We start from the raw sequence: 17,492 nt of genomic DNA, 5'->3' as shown, positions 1-17,492 counted from the left end.
ATTTATTATATTTGTCTTTTTCTTGGTTTTTCCACAAATCGCATGCGTCTAAATACAGTACATCGAGGCAGGTGAGAGTACTATTGCAAGTCATCATCCGCATTGTCAAAATTATTGGTTTAAAATATGTTATTGTTTGGATGATTTGAGAGATGAGCAGTGAGCAGTCTTTAAGACGTATACATGCTAGCCATTTTATTTGGTACAGATTGTTAGCAACAATAATGTCATTCATACTGTAGGTTTAACAACCAGAGCAGTTGGGCCATAATCAGCCGTTCTGAATTCACTTTCTGACTTTCAGCCCAAAGTACATCTACTACTTTTGAATTTAAGTGAGCAGTTTTCAACCACTTCTAGACTTTATACAAACTTTGTGTTGTTGAAAGTCGAAGGGGCGCCGAGTATCAGCCGTGGTAACTGTGGAGCTATGCAAGAACTAGTATACAAAATACTGCTCCAAATGCATTATATCAGGGCGTAGCAGCCCCTTAACATCCGCAGGGGCCTCTAACCAATTTGAATTCACTCTATTCAAATCAATACTGCTGGTTTTACTCATAAATTTGGACAAATTGCCAGGATTGTGTGCTATACACTTATTTCATTTTGCATGCCCGAAGTGAAGGCGCTCTATGGAGCCCTTACACACACTCTATAGGACTATATTGTCAGCTTGTTTTGGAGCATTATTTTGTGTGTCATGGGGGCGCATGGCTTGTGGGACAGGATATCTCAAAGGGACTTTCTTAGTTAAATATAGGTTTAATAAAGAAACTTAAAAAAAAATCACAAGTGTACCCAATAACTTGGCCAGCAGGGATACTTTACCGCATTGAATCACTGCTTTATTACAAAATTGGCATCTTGTTAAAGCTGGATGTGCCTGAACAAAGCTCTGTGTCTTTTGCAATCGATATTGTTATTGATTATTGAAAATATCGTCTTTAATGTGGCTATGTCGCTGTTTACTGTTTCATCAGCGATAACAAAGAAACCAACAAGCATGATCGCAGACTATCGTCTCAATGTGAACTTTTAAAAAAAAAACTTCGCCTGAGCTAACTTTGTAAAGCTTACACCCTCTACACATGAACAAGGTATGGACAGAGGATAAGGAGGAAAAAAAGAATTAAGTGCTTGGATACATGATTGTACACATATAGATTCACGTAGAAAAATTGTCAATTCGTTGCATAATGGCCTATAGTATCATGCTCGCCAATGAAGTTAGTAGTAGGAGAAGAAATAACAATATATCGTCGCAGTAGGCTAGTTTTAGTGGCCTGGTCCTTTCAGTGTGGTGCATCTCTTGTAGGCAACATCTCATCCCTGTTAATAATGTCGGATTTTCGAAAAAAGCACAGTAAATAGAATACAACTAGTGAGTACAGTTTCGGATGCGAGGAGGAGTACTGTCATTTGGGGTGGATCGAGCGGCAAGGAAGACAAGCTTGGTTAAAAGACACAAAGCACATCGAGATTTTTACACCACAGAAGTTGTCATTCATATCCAGATAGTGCAGAAAAATTATCTTTTTATATATAGAAAAAGAGTCCGAGTAACATTCCTCTTTAGTTTATGTTCAGTGTGTCCTCTGACTTTTTTTTTAAGATGGTATAAATGCCAAAAGGTTTGTCTCACATGAGCTGTCCGTCAGTAGGGTCTGAAGACAAAAAAAAAAAATCCCCAAAAAACCTTTGCAGACTTTTATTATTATAACATTGCAGCCTTGCGATGGAGATGGTGGTGTTTCTGTTTACGAGTCTTTTGAACAAGCAAGTTTGAAGGTCGAAAAACCATGTGAGCCGCCATCTTTGAGCTAAGACCATAGCAAACAGAAACCCCCGGAAAAATAACAGTCAAAATAAAGGTAGAATATCCCACTGTCTTCGAAATGTCGAGAAAACCAAGGCAAGCCACTCCAACTTGATCCCAACAATCATACAGAGTAATAATAAGATTTCACATGTACTATTCCCCTTTTATTTTGGTTTCTTTTTAGTTAATTCCTCTAAATATCTACAATATTTGACAAGATAGCAGGCAATTTCCAGCGGATTTTTTTTGTCCTTTTTCATCACACAGCTCCTCCTCAGCTTGCTCTTAGAAACAAAAACAAAACAGGACTTTGAATTCTCTACCAGGTTGTAAACAAATTACATTCTCTTTAAGACATAAATAATTGAAGCAGGAGCAAGGCAACATGCCGACAAACAAAGATAAACTCTCTCTATATATCTGTATTTATATTAATAGAATATATCCTGTAAATGCTATTATTGTGGTTGTTAAGTTATTTTCCTCTTTTCTGACAAAACTGTAGTGCAAGTTGAACCCTAAGCGCCTCGACCACGCCTTTTTAAAGGATCGTTTTGTACATTGGTTGGATACAAGTTCATGCCACGCACACAGAAACTTGCAAGGCTCTTTAGAAGAAGCTGCAGTCGATAATGAAATTAAAAAAAAATAATAATAAAAAATCAGCCAGGCCCAGCTCGTACCAACCAAAAACAAATGCGAAATAAATCCCTGGCTACACGTACAATGACATGTTGTAACGCTGCTCAGCCCGGTGGTGCCGATGCAAAATGGCGACAGACTGATGGGCGGGAACAAATTGCCATGATTTAGCTTTGTTAGCAATTCAAATGAAAAAAGGGGGGCGGGAGCTGTCATGTAAATAGTGCTATTATTGCTAAGCTAACGTATAGTACAACTGCTTTATGGCTGATGACGATGTCGCTATGAATACAAATATGTACAGTCTCGCGAGCGGATAGTTCAGCTTACAAGTCCAGCGTTTTTGCCCGTCTCTGCCCTGTCTGGAGATTAACTTTATACACATTTTAAATAAATAAAACTATACAATAAAAGGGCCCAAAAGTGGGGGAAAAGTTTTGGAAAAAAAGAAAAAACATCCATGTGCGTGTAGCCAGGCCCTTAACCCCTTGAAATAAAACCTGGGTAATGTACATTCATGCAGGAGCAACAGTAAGAATAACAATAATCAGAATAGCAACATTTTTAATTTAATTTAAACTATTATAGTATTGACAACGTTATTGTGGAGGAGATTTTCAAGTCTTTCGCTTTAGAGTTCCTCCCGTTTCCTCCTAACGCCACAGACACAGTCTTATTCGTGTGCAAACGTGGCACTGCAGTCGGACTTCCTTTCACCTGTCGCCGTTAGCAACCACATACAAGATGGCCGGCGTTTGTGGATCTTTTTTGCTTTTTTTTTTCCGCTTTTTTTGTTGTTGTTTGTTTTTTGTTTTGAAATTGTGATTGTAACGTTTCTTTTTCACCTTGCTGTTAAAACGTGAAATAGTAGCGTCTTAAAGGGGAAACGTTTGCATTTGCGCACGCGCGGGACCGGCCCCGCGCGCCACAAGCAAAAAAAAAAAACGGTTAACGTAGGGCTGACGAGGCGATGCTGGAGGCTCGAGGAGTGGGCTCCAGGCGTCAAATTTTGGAGTAAATACTTATTAACTTTTGTAGGGTTAGAGGCTGGTCTCCAAGCTGTGCAGGGGGGAGGCGGGGCTGGAGGAGGCGGCCGATTTGCTCGTGTCGATGGTGAGGTTGATGCCACTGTCTATAGCGTTGTTGTTTTTGTTGGGAGAGGAGGGCTGACTGGAAAATTTCCTCCTCCTCCGGGCCGATTCTTCGTCCGTGTCGTCGATGAGCGGGATGTTGGGCGTGGAGTCGTCTATCCTAAACTCGGGGTGCGTCATGAAGTTGTGAATGGATGAGCGGGAATCGGGTTTTTCCAGGCCTTCGTACAGGGAGCTACGGAAAGCGTTCACGACGCGGATCTGGAAGGGGGAGGGGGAGAGAGAGCATATGAAACTGTTAAGTGGTTGGATTTCAAGCTGTGGAAAAGGGCTTTGAGGGACCCTTGGAAGATATAAGAGATACAGTACAACAGACAGAGAAAATTAATGTTATTTTTTGGAAAGTGAAAAAGAAGTCTGCAGTCGTGTTTCGGCTTTCACAAGATGACTACAGTTCACAAGTCACTCAAGAACTTGGCGTGCACTAAGGAAAACCGTGAAGTCAACACAATTGTAAAAAGGAAAAACAACAACCAAAAAAATCGTACATTTCACATCTCAAAAAAGCAACACAAAAACGCTCGTTGTAAGTATACGCTTTTTTATAATCCAATGTGCGGTATACCTAGAAACAAGCCACGTTAATAATAAATGGAAATGCTCACAGAAACAAAGTAAAAAAGGAGGAAAATATCACATGCAGAAGAAATCTGGTGGAGAGGCTCAGTGAGGAGGAAGAGGGTTAGATCTCAGAGATCCAAAAATTGGGCGTTTGAGGGGTGGTGGGGGTGTGGGTGGGGGAGTCTGCCCGGGCGTTCCACACAGACTCTGAATGACACAAAAAAAAACAACAACAATAAACAACGGTGTGGGTGAGGCCGGTGAGGATGTGATGGGTCAACTCAAGCATCGCAGTGGAAAAGGCCAATAAGGCACAGAATAATACACACACATCGTTAGATGAGCACAGGAGACCACGCGGGAACAACACAAATGGACATGCAACAAGACTCAGACGGGACGCACACACTGTGACGCTAAAACATGTGTGACAGGAAAAAAACACGGCTTCATCTGAGCTCAAAGGTCAACTTCATGCACAGCTCAGTAAACACTCAACTATAGGCTCCAAGTACTTTAGCTTAGGACTCGTATATTCTACACTACAACTGCACCTGCTGTTATATTTATCAAATGCTATATGTCTATTTAGAATCTCTCATTTCTCTTGGCTGAACGTAGGTAAGGAAAAGAGCACTGCCACTTCTACCTGTAAATAATGCCACTCTCCTGAGAGTCTGTGGAAAGGCTGAACAAAAGTCTGCAGGTCACGTGACTCAGAGGTCTGTGTCTATCGCCATGGAGACGCTAAACTAAAACAACGGCATCAGAAAAAAAGAGACTGCTGTGTGTTTGCGCAGGCTGATAAAGTTAATATGTATTTTTCTCAGGTCTGACTGAGAATGTGAGAAGAGAGACTTCGACTGGATCTTCTAGGTGACTTTGAGGAAATAAGAGGTAAAACACATGACTGTCTTGCATGGTAGCCTGCTTTCTTACTATTTCATCTGACTACAATACTCGATTTTTAAACATGCTCAGCACTGCGTCCTTAGCATTACTGCACAGGCGACACCTCACATTGGAGCTTATGCTTGAATGTTTGCCGGGCTCTGGGTAAGTTGATCGGATTAGTTGACACTGAGGTCCGTTCAGACAGACACGAGGAGGTGACGTGATCAGAGGGAGACAAACTCACAACCTGAAATCTCACGCCGTGGGTATCACCCTTCCTGCGCTCCTAGCACTCTGGGGAAACAAACACATTCACCAATGAGAGGACATACACCTAAGCATGGACGAGTCTAAGATGAATCAGAGAGAGGCAGAGGACAGAGGAGAGAAGCACGAGCAGCCAGAGAGAAGACGGTCAGGGACGCCAGCTTCACTTTAAAGGAGACCTATTACACTTGTTTGTTATGTTTTTAAATAAATAAACCTGTTGAGAGCCTCCATTTACTCTTTTGCTATTCAGTGAAAAGTGATCTCATAGTTAAGTGCTGGTTTGGGGACGATCTAATCTGAAGTCAGTCTTCATTTAGACCGGTCTAGGCTATACCCAAACAACGACAAACTTTCATTTAAAGAGGGGGTATTGTGCCACATCATGTCAAACACATCTTTATCAATATCTTACACGTTGTTGGTTAGAAAATGCAACATTGATCTAAAACATCTCAAACAAATCCTGATCCTCCACGTGAGAGAGCATAACTTTGCTGTGCAGCAGTGTTGTTTTCGTCAATGAAGACGGTAGAGAAATAATTTAGTTGACACCTTTTCTTCAGGCTGACAATGCAACGATGAGCTAAAAAAGCTCATGACTAAAACACGCCAACAACAGTTCTGTTTGTCGAGGCGAAAATGTTAGAAAGTGGTTCGGCAGACTTGAACACACTCGATCGACATGACACAGAGTCTGTGTCGTCTGAAAGTCACATGGACTTGGACGCTGCACCCTCTGCGATACCACTGGGACTCCCAATTAAATTCAGTAGCGGAATGAATGCAGAAAGCCTGTTGTTGAAGGAATGTGCAGAGTGACACCGGTGCTGTTAATAAACAACCTCAAAGTGATGATTAAAGGATAAGGACAGAGGCCGCTGTAGAGAAAAGCCATGTTCATAATGATGACCTCGCAATGGAGCAGAAGATACTGCATTTAAAGCTATTGTAAAGTCAGAACAGTTAGGCAGGAAAAGTGGTGGAGAGTAACTATGGAGACACGTAGCCAGTTTCAGAAATGACCCCCAAAAGCCATCTTCTTATAGATTCTCATAAAATACTGTTGCCCGAGCGTATCCTCGAGTGGATGGGGCCTTAGCTTGAGTTCAGTATATTGGAATCTGCTTCAGTCCTCACATTCACTGTAAATATACAAATTAAAGTGTGTTGTGGTCATTAGGTGTCAGGATTACTAATTACCAGCCAACTTATATTTTGGATGAATAATTTCACAAAGTTAGCGTAATAGGTCCTCTTTATTGAAAAGAAAATATTTAAAAACTTAAATCAATCACAATGATCCTTTGTTCAGAGGAGGCTTCAGCCAGAAACGAACATTTCTCCATAAGTTTCGACTGTAGCTGCAGTCCTCTGGAGGAAAGACCTCGGAGACTGGGCGTGAGATTTAGCAAAGAGGGTTTTTTTAACAGCTGGCGACCCTGAGGAGAGCAGAGCTGAGAAGAGTGACAGAGGCTGACTCACGGCCAGTAGGGGGAGCAGTAGCAGCAGTAGTGCTTGTAGGAGAGGAAAGGGCATTGGACAAGGACACGTGACTAGGACTAGAAACATTGGTTACATCCTGCGTCTGGCTGGTGGTGGAGGACTGGCGCCTCAGAGCCCCCGCGCCCTGAAATGACGTGCCGCTCTTGAAGGTGTTCACTACTTCGATCTGTGGAGACGGACAGAGAGGACAATGGCTCTGAGACTCATGGCACACAGGCAGCACACAGCGGAGTGGGGGCATGTTTGTAAAGGGAGTCTGCACTTACCTGGGCAACAGCAGCTCGCAAATGTACAGTACCCTAAGAAATTTAGAAACGAGCTCGCTACTAACCTCCACTGTGGACTTGGAATGAAGATCATGAATGTTTATGCAAAGCTAAATACATGTTTGAAACGGCAAAGATGGACATGCTTCAAACAGGGTAAGTTAAATTAAATACATAAATTGAACAAAGTGCAAATCTAAAAACCTCTCAAAAACCACAGCAAAAACAAAACAATCAATACCCAGACACTACTAGATAGTAAATATTGAAACTAAAATCTGAACAGAGGTGGTCAGTGAGTAAATTCACTTAAGTACAGTACTTACATTGAATTTGAAAGGATTAAAGATTTACTTTAATCGTATTTTGGCTGAGAACTCACTACTTATACTCCACTGCACCAACATTCTATTTCTACTCTATTCATTTCTAAAAAAGGCTGCAAAGCAAAAAGTCAATTTATCCATTTGTTCAATTTAAAAGCCTAATAATACAAGCTCCAGAACAGTAGGTGGCGCTGTGCAGATGTACTGCCAAATTTCACTGACTCACAACAAGGAAGAAGGTTTGTCCCCGCCATTTTGCCAAACAGAGGCTGAATTCGGGCACAATTTTAAAGGTTTTTTTTTTTTTTAACCAGCAAAGTTATTTTCCCCACATTTCTGCAACTTTTACTTTTATTGGAGTAATATTTGACCTGTAGCATCTGTTCTTTAACTCAAGTAACAAACTTAAAACACCGCTGTATCTAAACTATAGTAGATCCTCATTCACAATGGTATCGATACATTGCAATCTTTCTACAAAAGACGTTTCATGTTTTAGAATGGCATTCTGAAAAATCAGAAAAATCAATTGAAACTGAAGCATTTTTCTTTTTCTATTGTTGTTTTTTTACAATATATATTACAATTATAATTAGATGGCATTGTAAAGAAAACAGTAAGTACAGAGCCATGATATCAAAATCTTCTAAGTGTGTAAAAATGATAGTGTAGTGACAGTTGACCTTTTGCAAAAGCCCCGCCCACTTAGTTACTGTTGCTAGGTCAGTCAAACTTTCTGATGCCGATGCTGGAGTGAGTCTTATTGGAGCAATACCTGCGCCCTATCCTCCTGATCGAGGCCAAAAGGGTTACATTATGCAGCAGAGGGATATATTAAAGATTTTTAGATCTAACGAAGGGTAAAGTACAACTATTGACACTAAAGCCTACAGGCCTCAGGCTAAATTCAAGAAACCTCATGATCTCTTCCTTAAATGCAAAAGCACAGCTTTGTGGACCAGTCGTGCTCTTGCACTGCCGCACTCTCTTATGTTTGCAATACTGTTAAATTACGAGCATCGCTTCACAGCTAGCTAAACCTACAGGTGCCCCAATGATAATAAGCTGCAACCAGTTATCGTTAGAACTGTGACAAAATTTTGACCATAAAGGGACAAAACACACCAAAAAAACAAAACGTAGTGTACAATTTAGGGCAGTTACGTAACACCATTGTGAGACTGTAGACTGAGGATGGTAAAAGTTCACCAGCCCAGTTTTAGTTACGCCAAACAGCTGCAGTTTGTGTAATGTTATGTGACTGTCAGTAGCTAGATGTTAGCTAGCTAAGGTGTTAGCCTCGAGGAGACGTATACTTGCTTGTTTATTTTTTGAGACATTTAGCTGGGAGCAGGCGGCTTTGGGAAAGGAAAGAACTCGACTTATTGTCCTATTTACATACTCCATAAGGAGGTCGCTTCACCCTTTTGCTTCTTATTCGTTTGGTAGGTTTTTGGTGGTTAACAGCTCAGAGCTCAGTGCTGGTATGTACCACTGTTCAGCAGCTTGACGGACCTAGCTTCATGGTAACGGTCGCTAGAATGTATGTAAGGTAAAAAAACAAAAACAAATAGCAGTTGTTTCCCTAGCACTGAACCTTAATGACCCATGGTACTCCTTTATGTCATTTTGAACAATGAAATTTCCAACTTTGCGTTATATCTTTCCTTTCACTGCTCCGTCTTTGTTCATGAGGGCACATTCAAATTGGTCACAGTGGTATCGGTCACAACGCGATTGATCGTCTTCAGCTCTGAAGATCCTTGAACAAAAAAAACCTTATGGAGGTGACTTAAAGCAAGTAAACAACATGCACACGCAGACTTGAGCGCTACTACACTGACGACAGGAGAAAGAAGTTAAACGGACAGTACTCGGCTCCTTGAGAAGAAAACACTTGGATTAGCTTCATTCAGTCTTAACGTTGGTAATGTTAACAAATCTGTTCATTACGTTTTACAAAGCATGCAAAGGCGTGAAAACAAACGTGGCTTTCAGATAATCAATACATTGCACAAAATGACCACTGACATATCAAAATCAAAACATACACATGCATTTTTTTACTTTTTACTTTCTTCCATCAAGCATCAAAATGTCAAGTTTTCTACAATCTGAAAATAGCAATAAAAAAGTAACTACAGCACATTCAGCAATTTGTGACACCAACAAATTGCTGAAACCACCAACTAAATGCAACAACTTAAAAACGATCCAATAGTATCTTAAGCTGCGACAACTACTACAACAACTACTACGACATCTACTACGACAACTGCCGCCACTATTCTTCGTCTGGACAGTTGTTAAATCTCTCACCTGGGTCTGAATGCGGTTGAGGCCTCTGAACCACAGGATCTGGCCCCGCCGCAGCTCTCTCTCTGCGTGGTCGATCTCCTCGTTGTCCTCGTTTACATCCTCCTCCGGCATCTCGTCTTTCCGCGTCAGCGCCCCTGCCCTTCGCAAGAACCGCAGCTTACTGTTGGGAACGGACGCTATCACCTGAAAAACACACCAAAAAACACAAATGTGAGAGGAAGAAGAAACGTAATGATGTACTGTAATTAATATCCCAGTTTTAATGCATTAACCTCTTTGTGTGATGTTAAATGTAAAGACTCCCTAACAAGGTTCACTCAACGTCTACAATAGTCTGAACAATTTAACAAGGGAAAGGTGAAATATTGTGAGACTTTTGATATCACAGTACCCATATAAGGACATTTTGTAAAATAAATCAACAGACCGGTGAAGTCTGGAAATACAGGGGGAAGTCGTGAGTTACCTGCCCCCAGACGAGCTCCCCGAGGCCCAGGAACACGCACCACATCCACTTCTCCAGGTCCAGAGGCTGACAGCTGAATGGCTTCCCCCCGAACTGCACAATCACAATCTGCACAGAGAGCAAAATCACCAAATTAAAAAAATACATCGCTTTCTCCTGAGTCTGGAAACATGGCATCTCTGTATGTTGTAAATCTACCTTGTTTTATGTATGAATGTAATGTCACTGAGATTCAGGGTCTATGTAATGGATGACCAATCAAAAAAATAGAAGGTAGACATAAAAAAAAAAGGAACAGACCGGTCAGATTGTTTGTGACTGAACCAATTTTGTTCTGTTACTCAGACTGGATTCCTGCATCACCTCTGACTATTTACGGTCTGTAATGATGCAGTACATTCCTGTGATGGCCTCACTGGAGAGGGTGATAAGGCTCATATCAAATACAGAGAGAACTAAGTGTGTAATTACACAACTTAACATTGTGTGGGGTCTCTGCGTTGCTACAATGCATAGTAAACCCCAAATCAACCAGAGATCCAGGGTGGGAGTGTTTTCTTCTCAAACAATCACTGCTGTCAAACCGCATAGATTAGATAAGAGGTTTTTCAGGGCTATGGCCTTTTGTGGGTTGTGACAGCAACATCAGAGAAATGTGTCTCTCTGGAGACCTGCAGTGGGATAGAGATGCAGAATGAATGGCATTTGTAGTGTATCAATGAAACGTAGGTTGGATGAATTCCATATTGCAAGTGATCAGATCATGTCTGGGAATTATGGAATAGCCTGGGCTGCATTTGAAAAAGTCAGATTTGTGTTGTTCACACTAATATGTAAAGATCAGACACAAGCTTCATTTGGGCAAAGAAAAATATGGCCTGCATTATAAATTCAGTGTTTCCCGTACATCAAATTGCAAATTCGCAAATGCAGCTCTCTAAGTATTGAGATTTTCATCAACCTTTACTCAGCAACAAATCAGGAATCCTCCATCCCAACTATATTTCAACCAAAGAACACGCATACGTCGAGTTTTTCTGTAGCGTACGGTACCTACCTGCATAGCGAAGGTGCCAAAAACAATGGAGCAGAAGATGGGATTCCTGAAGATGCCGTCGAACACGTTTCTCTCGCCGTGGATCTTTCTGGCGTTGATCTCATTGAACAGTTGCATCATGACGAAAGTGTTGAAGATAATGGTGTAGTGTTCGGAGGGAGGGGAGTGGAGAGGAGCATCACGGCCGCTGTCGATGTCAAAGATCTGCTCACCTGTAGGCAGCACATTAGTCAGTTATTCAGTATATACAGCTTGTCCATCATACATCATTGTGTTTTCCAGTATTGTGTTTTTTAACGTAATGCCTAACATGAAACAAAATATGAAAACCACAACATGTACCAGAAGCATCCATGAGGTCGTGCAAAGAAGTGATATTAAATCTGGCAACACGAGTACAACGCCGCAGTGCTGTCCATACCGACAAACAGCAGAGTGAAGATGATGACGAGTTGGTAGACGCCGTGGCCGAGGATGTTCTTGGTCATGGTGGAGGAGATGAGCGGCTTGTTGCGTCCGTATGGCTTCCTCTTGAGCAGAGACTCGGTGGGAGGTTCGGTGGCCAGGGCCAGAGATGCAAACGTGTCCATGATCAGGTTCACCCACAGCATCTGCACCGCCTTCAGAGGGGAGTCCTGGAGATTCAAAAACAAATGTGTGTGAAAACTAGAGCAATGGTTCTCAAGGGGAACTTTTCTTTCCATATTTATCAACAACAAAAGTGTGAAAATGTTACCTGAGGCTGTTAAAATGACTGGCGCTGTTCTGTGCTATCAGCTTTAGGGTTACTCGAAGCTTAAATCAACAATAATCTGTGGGGAACTGCAGTATTTTATATTATGCATTGCACATTCAAACAGCTGAGCTTTTTTATCTGGTAGATATTGCTGCTAGTCATGGCTTGTCATCATAGGGTGAAGGAGGGTACCAACGTCCCATCAGCTGAGAAATGGTGCCTAATTACTATATTTTAGTGTTTCACGATTGGAGACAGCAAGCTTTTGATTTGACCATCAAAACACAACTGAGAATACAGTCACCTTGATTTTGTGAATCATTATTCAAATTGGAGATAAATATGTATTTCTGATTGTTGCAGCACATCAGAATATATTGATCATTTTGCAGAAATCTTCTGCAAATGTAGTTGTTTTACTGGCATCTGTTTACAGAGGAGGCTTTTTGCTTTGGTAATAATCTTAAACACATCTTTATCACTATCCTATACGTTGGTTACTGAATATTTATCTAAAACAGCTGAAATAAAAGATCCAGTAGTTCCTGAATTTCATGCGATCTCCCATAAGCCTGACCTGTGTGATGCAAGCGCCGGTGAAAGCCACGATCACAGCCACCACATTCACTGTGAGCTGGAACTGCAGGAACTTGGAGATGGAGTCGTAGACGTTTCTGCCCCACATGACGGCCTTCACGATGCTGCTGAAGTTATCATCAGTCAGGATGATGTCAGACGCTTCCTTGGCCACGTCCGTCCCAGCGATGCCCTGAGAGAGAGAGGAGGAAGATAAATTATACATTCAGAAAGAGGCCGCTCTCCAATTGTTACTTAATGTTCTCTCTAAAGCTGCAGCCAATATTAGGAGCCAGACATTGCTTGCCAAAATGTATGGAGTACAATAAAGTCCTGAGGGTGTATGAAAGACATTTGGCAATAAATGTGTTGAAATTATGGGCTATACAGCTGCTGTCTTCCTGAAATGTGCGACGTAGAGAAGTTGCAACAGTAGGAGATGGTCCCCGTTGTGCACATGGTGGAACATCTGTAGCCGATGATGCAGCTCTGAATGTGACAGATTGTAGCCCCTTTTGTTTCCATACGCTGACACCAGGTTGGAAACAGGCTGGCAGACAATGTTTCTACTTCTTACACTAATACGCAGATTAAAGAAGCTTCTCCGGAGCATTTTTTTTTTCCCTTTAACCTCTAAAGATATTCATAATAAATGAAGGTTGCATTCATGAGAAATCACAACATTCTAAACAGCCTATAATCTAAAGCCTAGTTGGTGCAGCTAAGAATTTTATGGTAGAAACTATCAAAGGGTTCGGGACGGATCCAATGAAATGAAAACTAACAGTTAAACATCTTCTCTCTCAGCACATGCATACGGGCTCATGAAGGTGTCCCAAAGTAATGACGATATTCAATATCATGTGCTTGATATGGGTCAGATGAAAGGACTGTCAGCCAAAAGATGAATGTGGCAGCTGAGTTGAGGTGAGTTGAGTTGTATAGGCCCCTGCTCTCATTTTGAAATTATGACATTATGACGCAACCTACGTACCTTAATGTAGTTCACAATAAACTAAAAAGAATGAGGAACATTGAACGTTATATAAGTTAGAGTCTATCTTTCTCCTTTGTTGGTATAAAATAGTATTTTACTTATTGCATGTTGCCATTTTGTCCTCGCTCCATAATAATGTGGCATAAAAATCAACCATATTAACATGTTTGTTTCGCTGTGGTGGGAAAGAAGCAGCTGAATGACAAAAATGAAGATCAATACCATCGAAAGGGCAATCCAACACAGTATTGACCAGACCGCGCTACATACAGCTCAAAAAGATGGCATTACACAACCACTCTTTACACACTTCCATGCACAGGTCGTGTTCCCCCAGCACTCCACTAGGAGGAGCTCTCTCTCCACAGACCGGGGAGGTGCAGAGAGATCGAGGCCTGTGAGAGGGGGGCCTAAAAATACTGCAGAGGTGATGAAGATATCTGCAGATGTTGACTCAGATGGATCTCGGCACACATTACTCACCATGGCAAAGCCCACATCGGCTTTCTTCAGCGCCGGACCGTCATTGGTGCCATCTCCTGTGACGGCCACCACCTGCCTCTGGTCTACCATGGTGCTGTCGATGATGCCTACAGCAAACACAGCGGGAGGAGCAGAGGTGGAAGAGGGCGGTGTACGATTGTATTAGACGTGGAGGCAGCAACATGTGAGAAAAACAAGGGTGGAATCAGTGGGTTTACCTTTGACGAGCGTGTGTTTGTCGGTCGGCGAGGATCGGGCTAGGACTCTCAATTTGGGCCAAACTTTGTCCATTCTCTCCTGCTCAACCTGTAAACAAAGTGTTATTTTAAAAAGTGATATCTGTCAGTCTTTTTTGTCCCTTCCTTCTGTTAGTTAAAGGGTGGTTTGGGTCAGGCAGAGTCCACCATAATCTAATAGAGAAACTCAAAAAATGCTCTATTTCCCTGATAAACTCACCTCTCCTTTCTCGTTGCGGATCCTCCTGTTGAACTCTTTGCCGTCGATGCAGATGAAATCTTCCCCCGGGTGAATGATGCCACACTTTATTGCTATCGCTCTGGCCGTATTGATGTTGTCTCCCGTCACCATTCTCACTGTGATCCCCGCGCGCTGGCACTTCTGGATGGCATCTGGGACCTGGCCATTCAAACACACAGAAAGAAAAAAACATTACTGCACTGTAACAACAACTCAGGGATTTAACAAGTTTGAAAATATTTGCTGAGATTTTGCCAGATTAAAACAAAAGAAATATCTATATTTGTATGGGTTTCCAGGCATATAGAGCATATTTTAGATATCCAACCACCATGCGATCTAAACCAGCTCAAAATACAAATCAGACAAAATCATGACCTAATAACCCAAAGGAGGACAAAAATGTGAACACTCTTTTTTTCACTCTTTTTTAGCCATTTTCTGGTACGATATGAACTTATTTATCACATAAAGGATCAAGTCTCAATCTGTCCATAAAGATATTTTCTTACAGCAAATTGTTCAGTAGAACAGCTAGCTAACTGTTAGCATTAGCCCGACTACATTGCTCCTCTCCACGTCTTTGTATCTTTAGTTAGTAGAAAACTATATTCATAACTCAGCATTTGTTAAAGTAGTTTTTGAATAATTAGAGAAAGTTTTGATTTTTTTGCAAATTGTTTTCCCCCTTAACTGTTTTCAAACATGACCATATATGGGCGCTTCCAGAGATGCCGACTGTATCTATTTCAACTGTTGGGCAGAAATTTGAATTATATTTCAATTTTGAAGCTGCTGACAGGAAGTGACATAGATAGAGGCAAAGTTCCATAGCAGTTTGACTCATTTGCCATTGACTTAACATGGTTGGCATGGCAAAACTTTAAAATTGTTGTCCATCCATCCATCCATTTTCTTCCGCTTTATCCGGGGCCGGGTCGCGGGGGCAGCAGTCTCAGCAGAGATGCCCAAACTTCCCGATCCACGCCCACCTCCTCCAGCTGTTCTGGGGGGACCCCGAGGCGACACCAGGCCAGCTCGGAGACATAGTCCCACCAGCGTGTCCTGGGCCTTCCACGAGGCCTTGTCCCACTAGGACATGCCTGGAACACCTCCCGTGGGAGGCCACCAGGAGGCATCCGGAACAGATGCCCTAGCCACCTCAGCTAGCTCCTTTCGACGTGAAGGAGCAGCGGCTCTACTCCGAGCTCCTCCCAGGTAACTGAGCTCCTCACCCGATCTCGAAGGGTGCACCCAGCCACCCTGCGAAGGAAACTCATTTCAGCCGCTTGTATTTGCGAAAATTGTTGTCCTCTCTCTAAATTATGTCACTTCCTGTCAGTGTCCAATAAGGAAGTGAAACTATAAACATCACAAAAATGGTCAAATTAAAGAAAGCTGGGTACAATCTTTCATTTTACTATGTTTTAGAAAAAATGGATCTAATGTGTCATATGCACTTAAAACTCCATTTCAGTGCAGCCAACATCGTGCGCCTAATGTCCATCAGTACATAATGTTACAAATAGTAAAAGTTGAATTCAAACAAGCAAATTAATCGAAATTCAATTACAATTTCAATTATTACACTAAACGATTACAAAACTAGCAGACTTGCATTATTTCATGGCGCTGGGATTATTTTCCCTTCGCATTTCAATCTTTTTAATGTTTTTATGTAAAAAAAACAAATGGCGCTGTGTGATGATGTCATCAGGCCGCGCTGCTCAGTTTACTTGTGTTGGTGTGAGGGCTGGCCAGCAGGGGGCAGGTGTGAAACAGAGACCTGTCCTTAATCGAACTTGAAATCATTTGTACTTTTATGACTGTTCAGAAAACAGAAAATATTCAGCATCGTTTTTTTATTAATATACTGTATATACAGTATAAATAAAATAAAGACTTTTTTTTAAAGGCAGCAAATAATCGTTTGAATAATCGTGATTTCATTTATGACAAAAATAATCGTGATTATTATTTTTTCAGTAATCGAGCAGCCCTACCCCAGGCCTGACTTTGAATGGAGAACAAGCTTGGTGGTATTTTGAGGTGGTCATTATTTCCACATCCAAATCATCTGTGACCCAACTACACAATATCCACCTTTTTGCGTGTGAGCTTTTGCCCAGTATTCAGTATCTCACTTTATGAGTTAAGACGAACAAAGCAATTTGTTTACCTTTATAAATCCTTCCCGTAGTCCCTGTGGGGGTAATACAGGTGTTGATGGGCTGATTGGGGGTGTTTCTCCCTCTGGTGTCTCTGTCCAGAAAACCAACTACCTTTCCCTGCTCCAACCCGGAGGCCTGAATACACACTAATGGAATCCCGAAGAAGCTAACAGGCTAACGGGCAAAGCTAACTGCGGGCTAGCGCCACTTTAGCAATATTTACAGCCAAGTTTGAGTGACAAAAATCTCTCAATTGTGTAATTGGATCCCTCTTTGTCTTGTTTGTCAGCGTAGTATTTACTCTCAATTAATGAGTAAAAATTAAAACGCAACATGCTATGACACTTGCAGTGGCGCTTATGGTCTCAAGGGGCATGAGTTACTGCTTTAAGTTAGGTCTAATTTATATTGGCCCTAACATAAACATTACCATTGTATTATTGTGAAAAGCATAAATGTTATGGGGTAAGTAAACGTAAGCTTTCATTACTACTCCTTTTGAGAGCTCATTACTGATGTGAATCTGTAAACTAAATAAACTACAACTACTTCTACTATTAGAACTAGTATTTTATTATGCCATTATTGAATACTTCTTTTCCAAGTCATCCCCTGAACTAATCTATAGACTATCCTATACTACAATTGCAATTACTGCTGGTGCTACTGCTCCACTACTACAGCTCCCCGAACACTGCTACTAGTACTACAACCAGAATAACCGAGATGAAAAAAAAAAAAAAAAATGCTATTAAACTTGAACCTTTTCCCTCCA

The 17,492-nt window shown here is 41.6% G+C and overlaps 1 protein-coding gene across 13 annotated transcripts in view; it reads right to left on the bottom strand.

The window, feature by feature from the left end:
- Window positions 1-2,790: 2,790 nt before the first annotated feature.
- Window positions 2,791-17,492, bottom strand: part of atp2b2 (ATPase plasma membrane Ca2+ transporting 2) — a 95,195-nt gene continuing 80,493 nt past the window's right edge. For 8 of the 13 annotated variants that reach the window (XM_079578857.1, XM_079578858.1, XM_079578852.1 and 5 more), the window contains 9 exons: window positions 14,526-14,705; window positions 14,288-14,375; window positions 14,070-14,176; window positions 12,591-12,782; window positions 11,699-11,912; window positions 11,278-11,489; window positions 10,221-10,328; window positions 9,755-9,937; window positions 2,791-3,816 (listed from right to left, as the gene is read on the bottom strand). In XM_079578857.1, coding sequence (XP_079434983.1) covers window positions 3,505-3,816; window positions 9,755-9,937; window positions 10,221-10,328; window positions 11,278-11,489; window positions 11,699-11,912; window positions 12,591-12,782; window positions 14,070-14,176; window positions 14,288-14,375; window positions 14,526-14,705 — 1,596 coding nt within the window. In that variant the 3' untranslated portion in view covers window positions 2,791-3,504. Of the gene's footprint in view, window positions 3,817-5,314; window positions 5,365-6,822; window positions 7,010-9,754; window positions 9,938-10,220; window positions 10,329-11,277; window positions 11,490-11,698; window positions 11,913-12,590; window positions 12,783-14,069; window positions 14,177-14,287; window positions 14,376-14,525; window positions 14,706-17,492 lie in introns of all 13 variants that reach the window. The other 5 variants (XM_079578863.1, XM_079578854.1, XM_079578855.1 and 2 more) reach the window with 3 other exon arrangements.

Source organism: Gobius niger, assembly GCF_951799975.1.
Source record: "Gobius niger genome assembly, chromosome: 20".
Taxonomy (NCBI): domain Eukaryota; kingdom Metazoa; phylum Chordata; class Actinopteri; order Gobiiformes; family Gobiidae; genus Gobius; species Gobius niger.
This window is presented reverse-complemented; position numbering and strand designations above follow the sequence as displayed.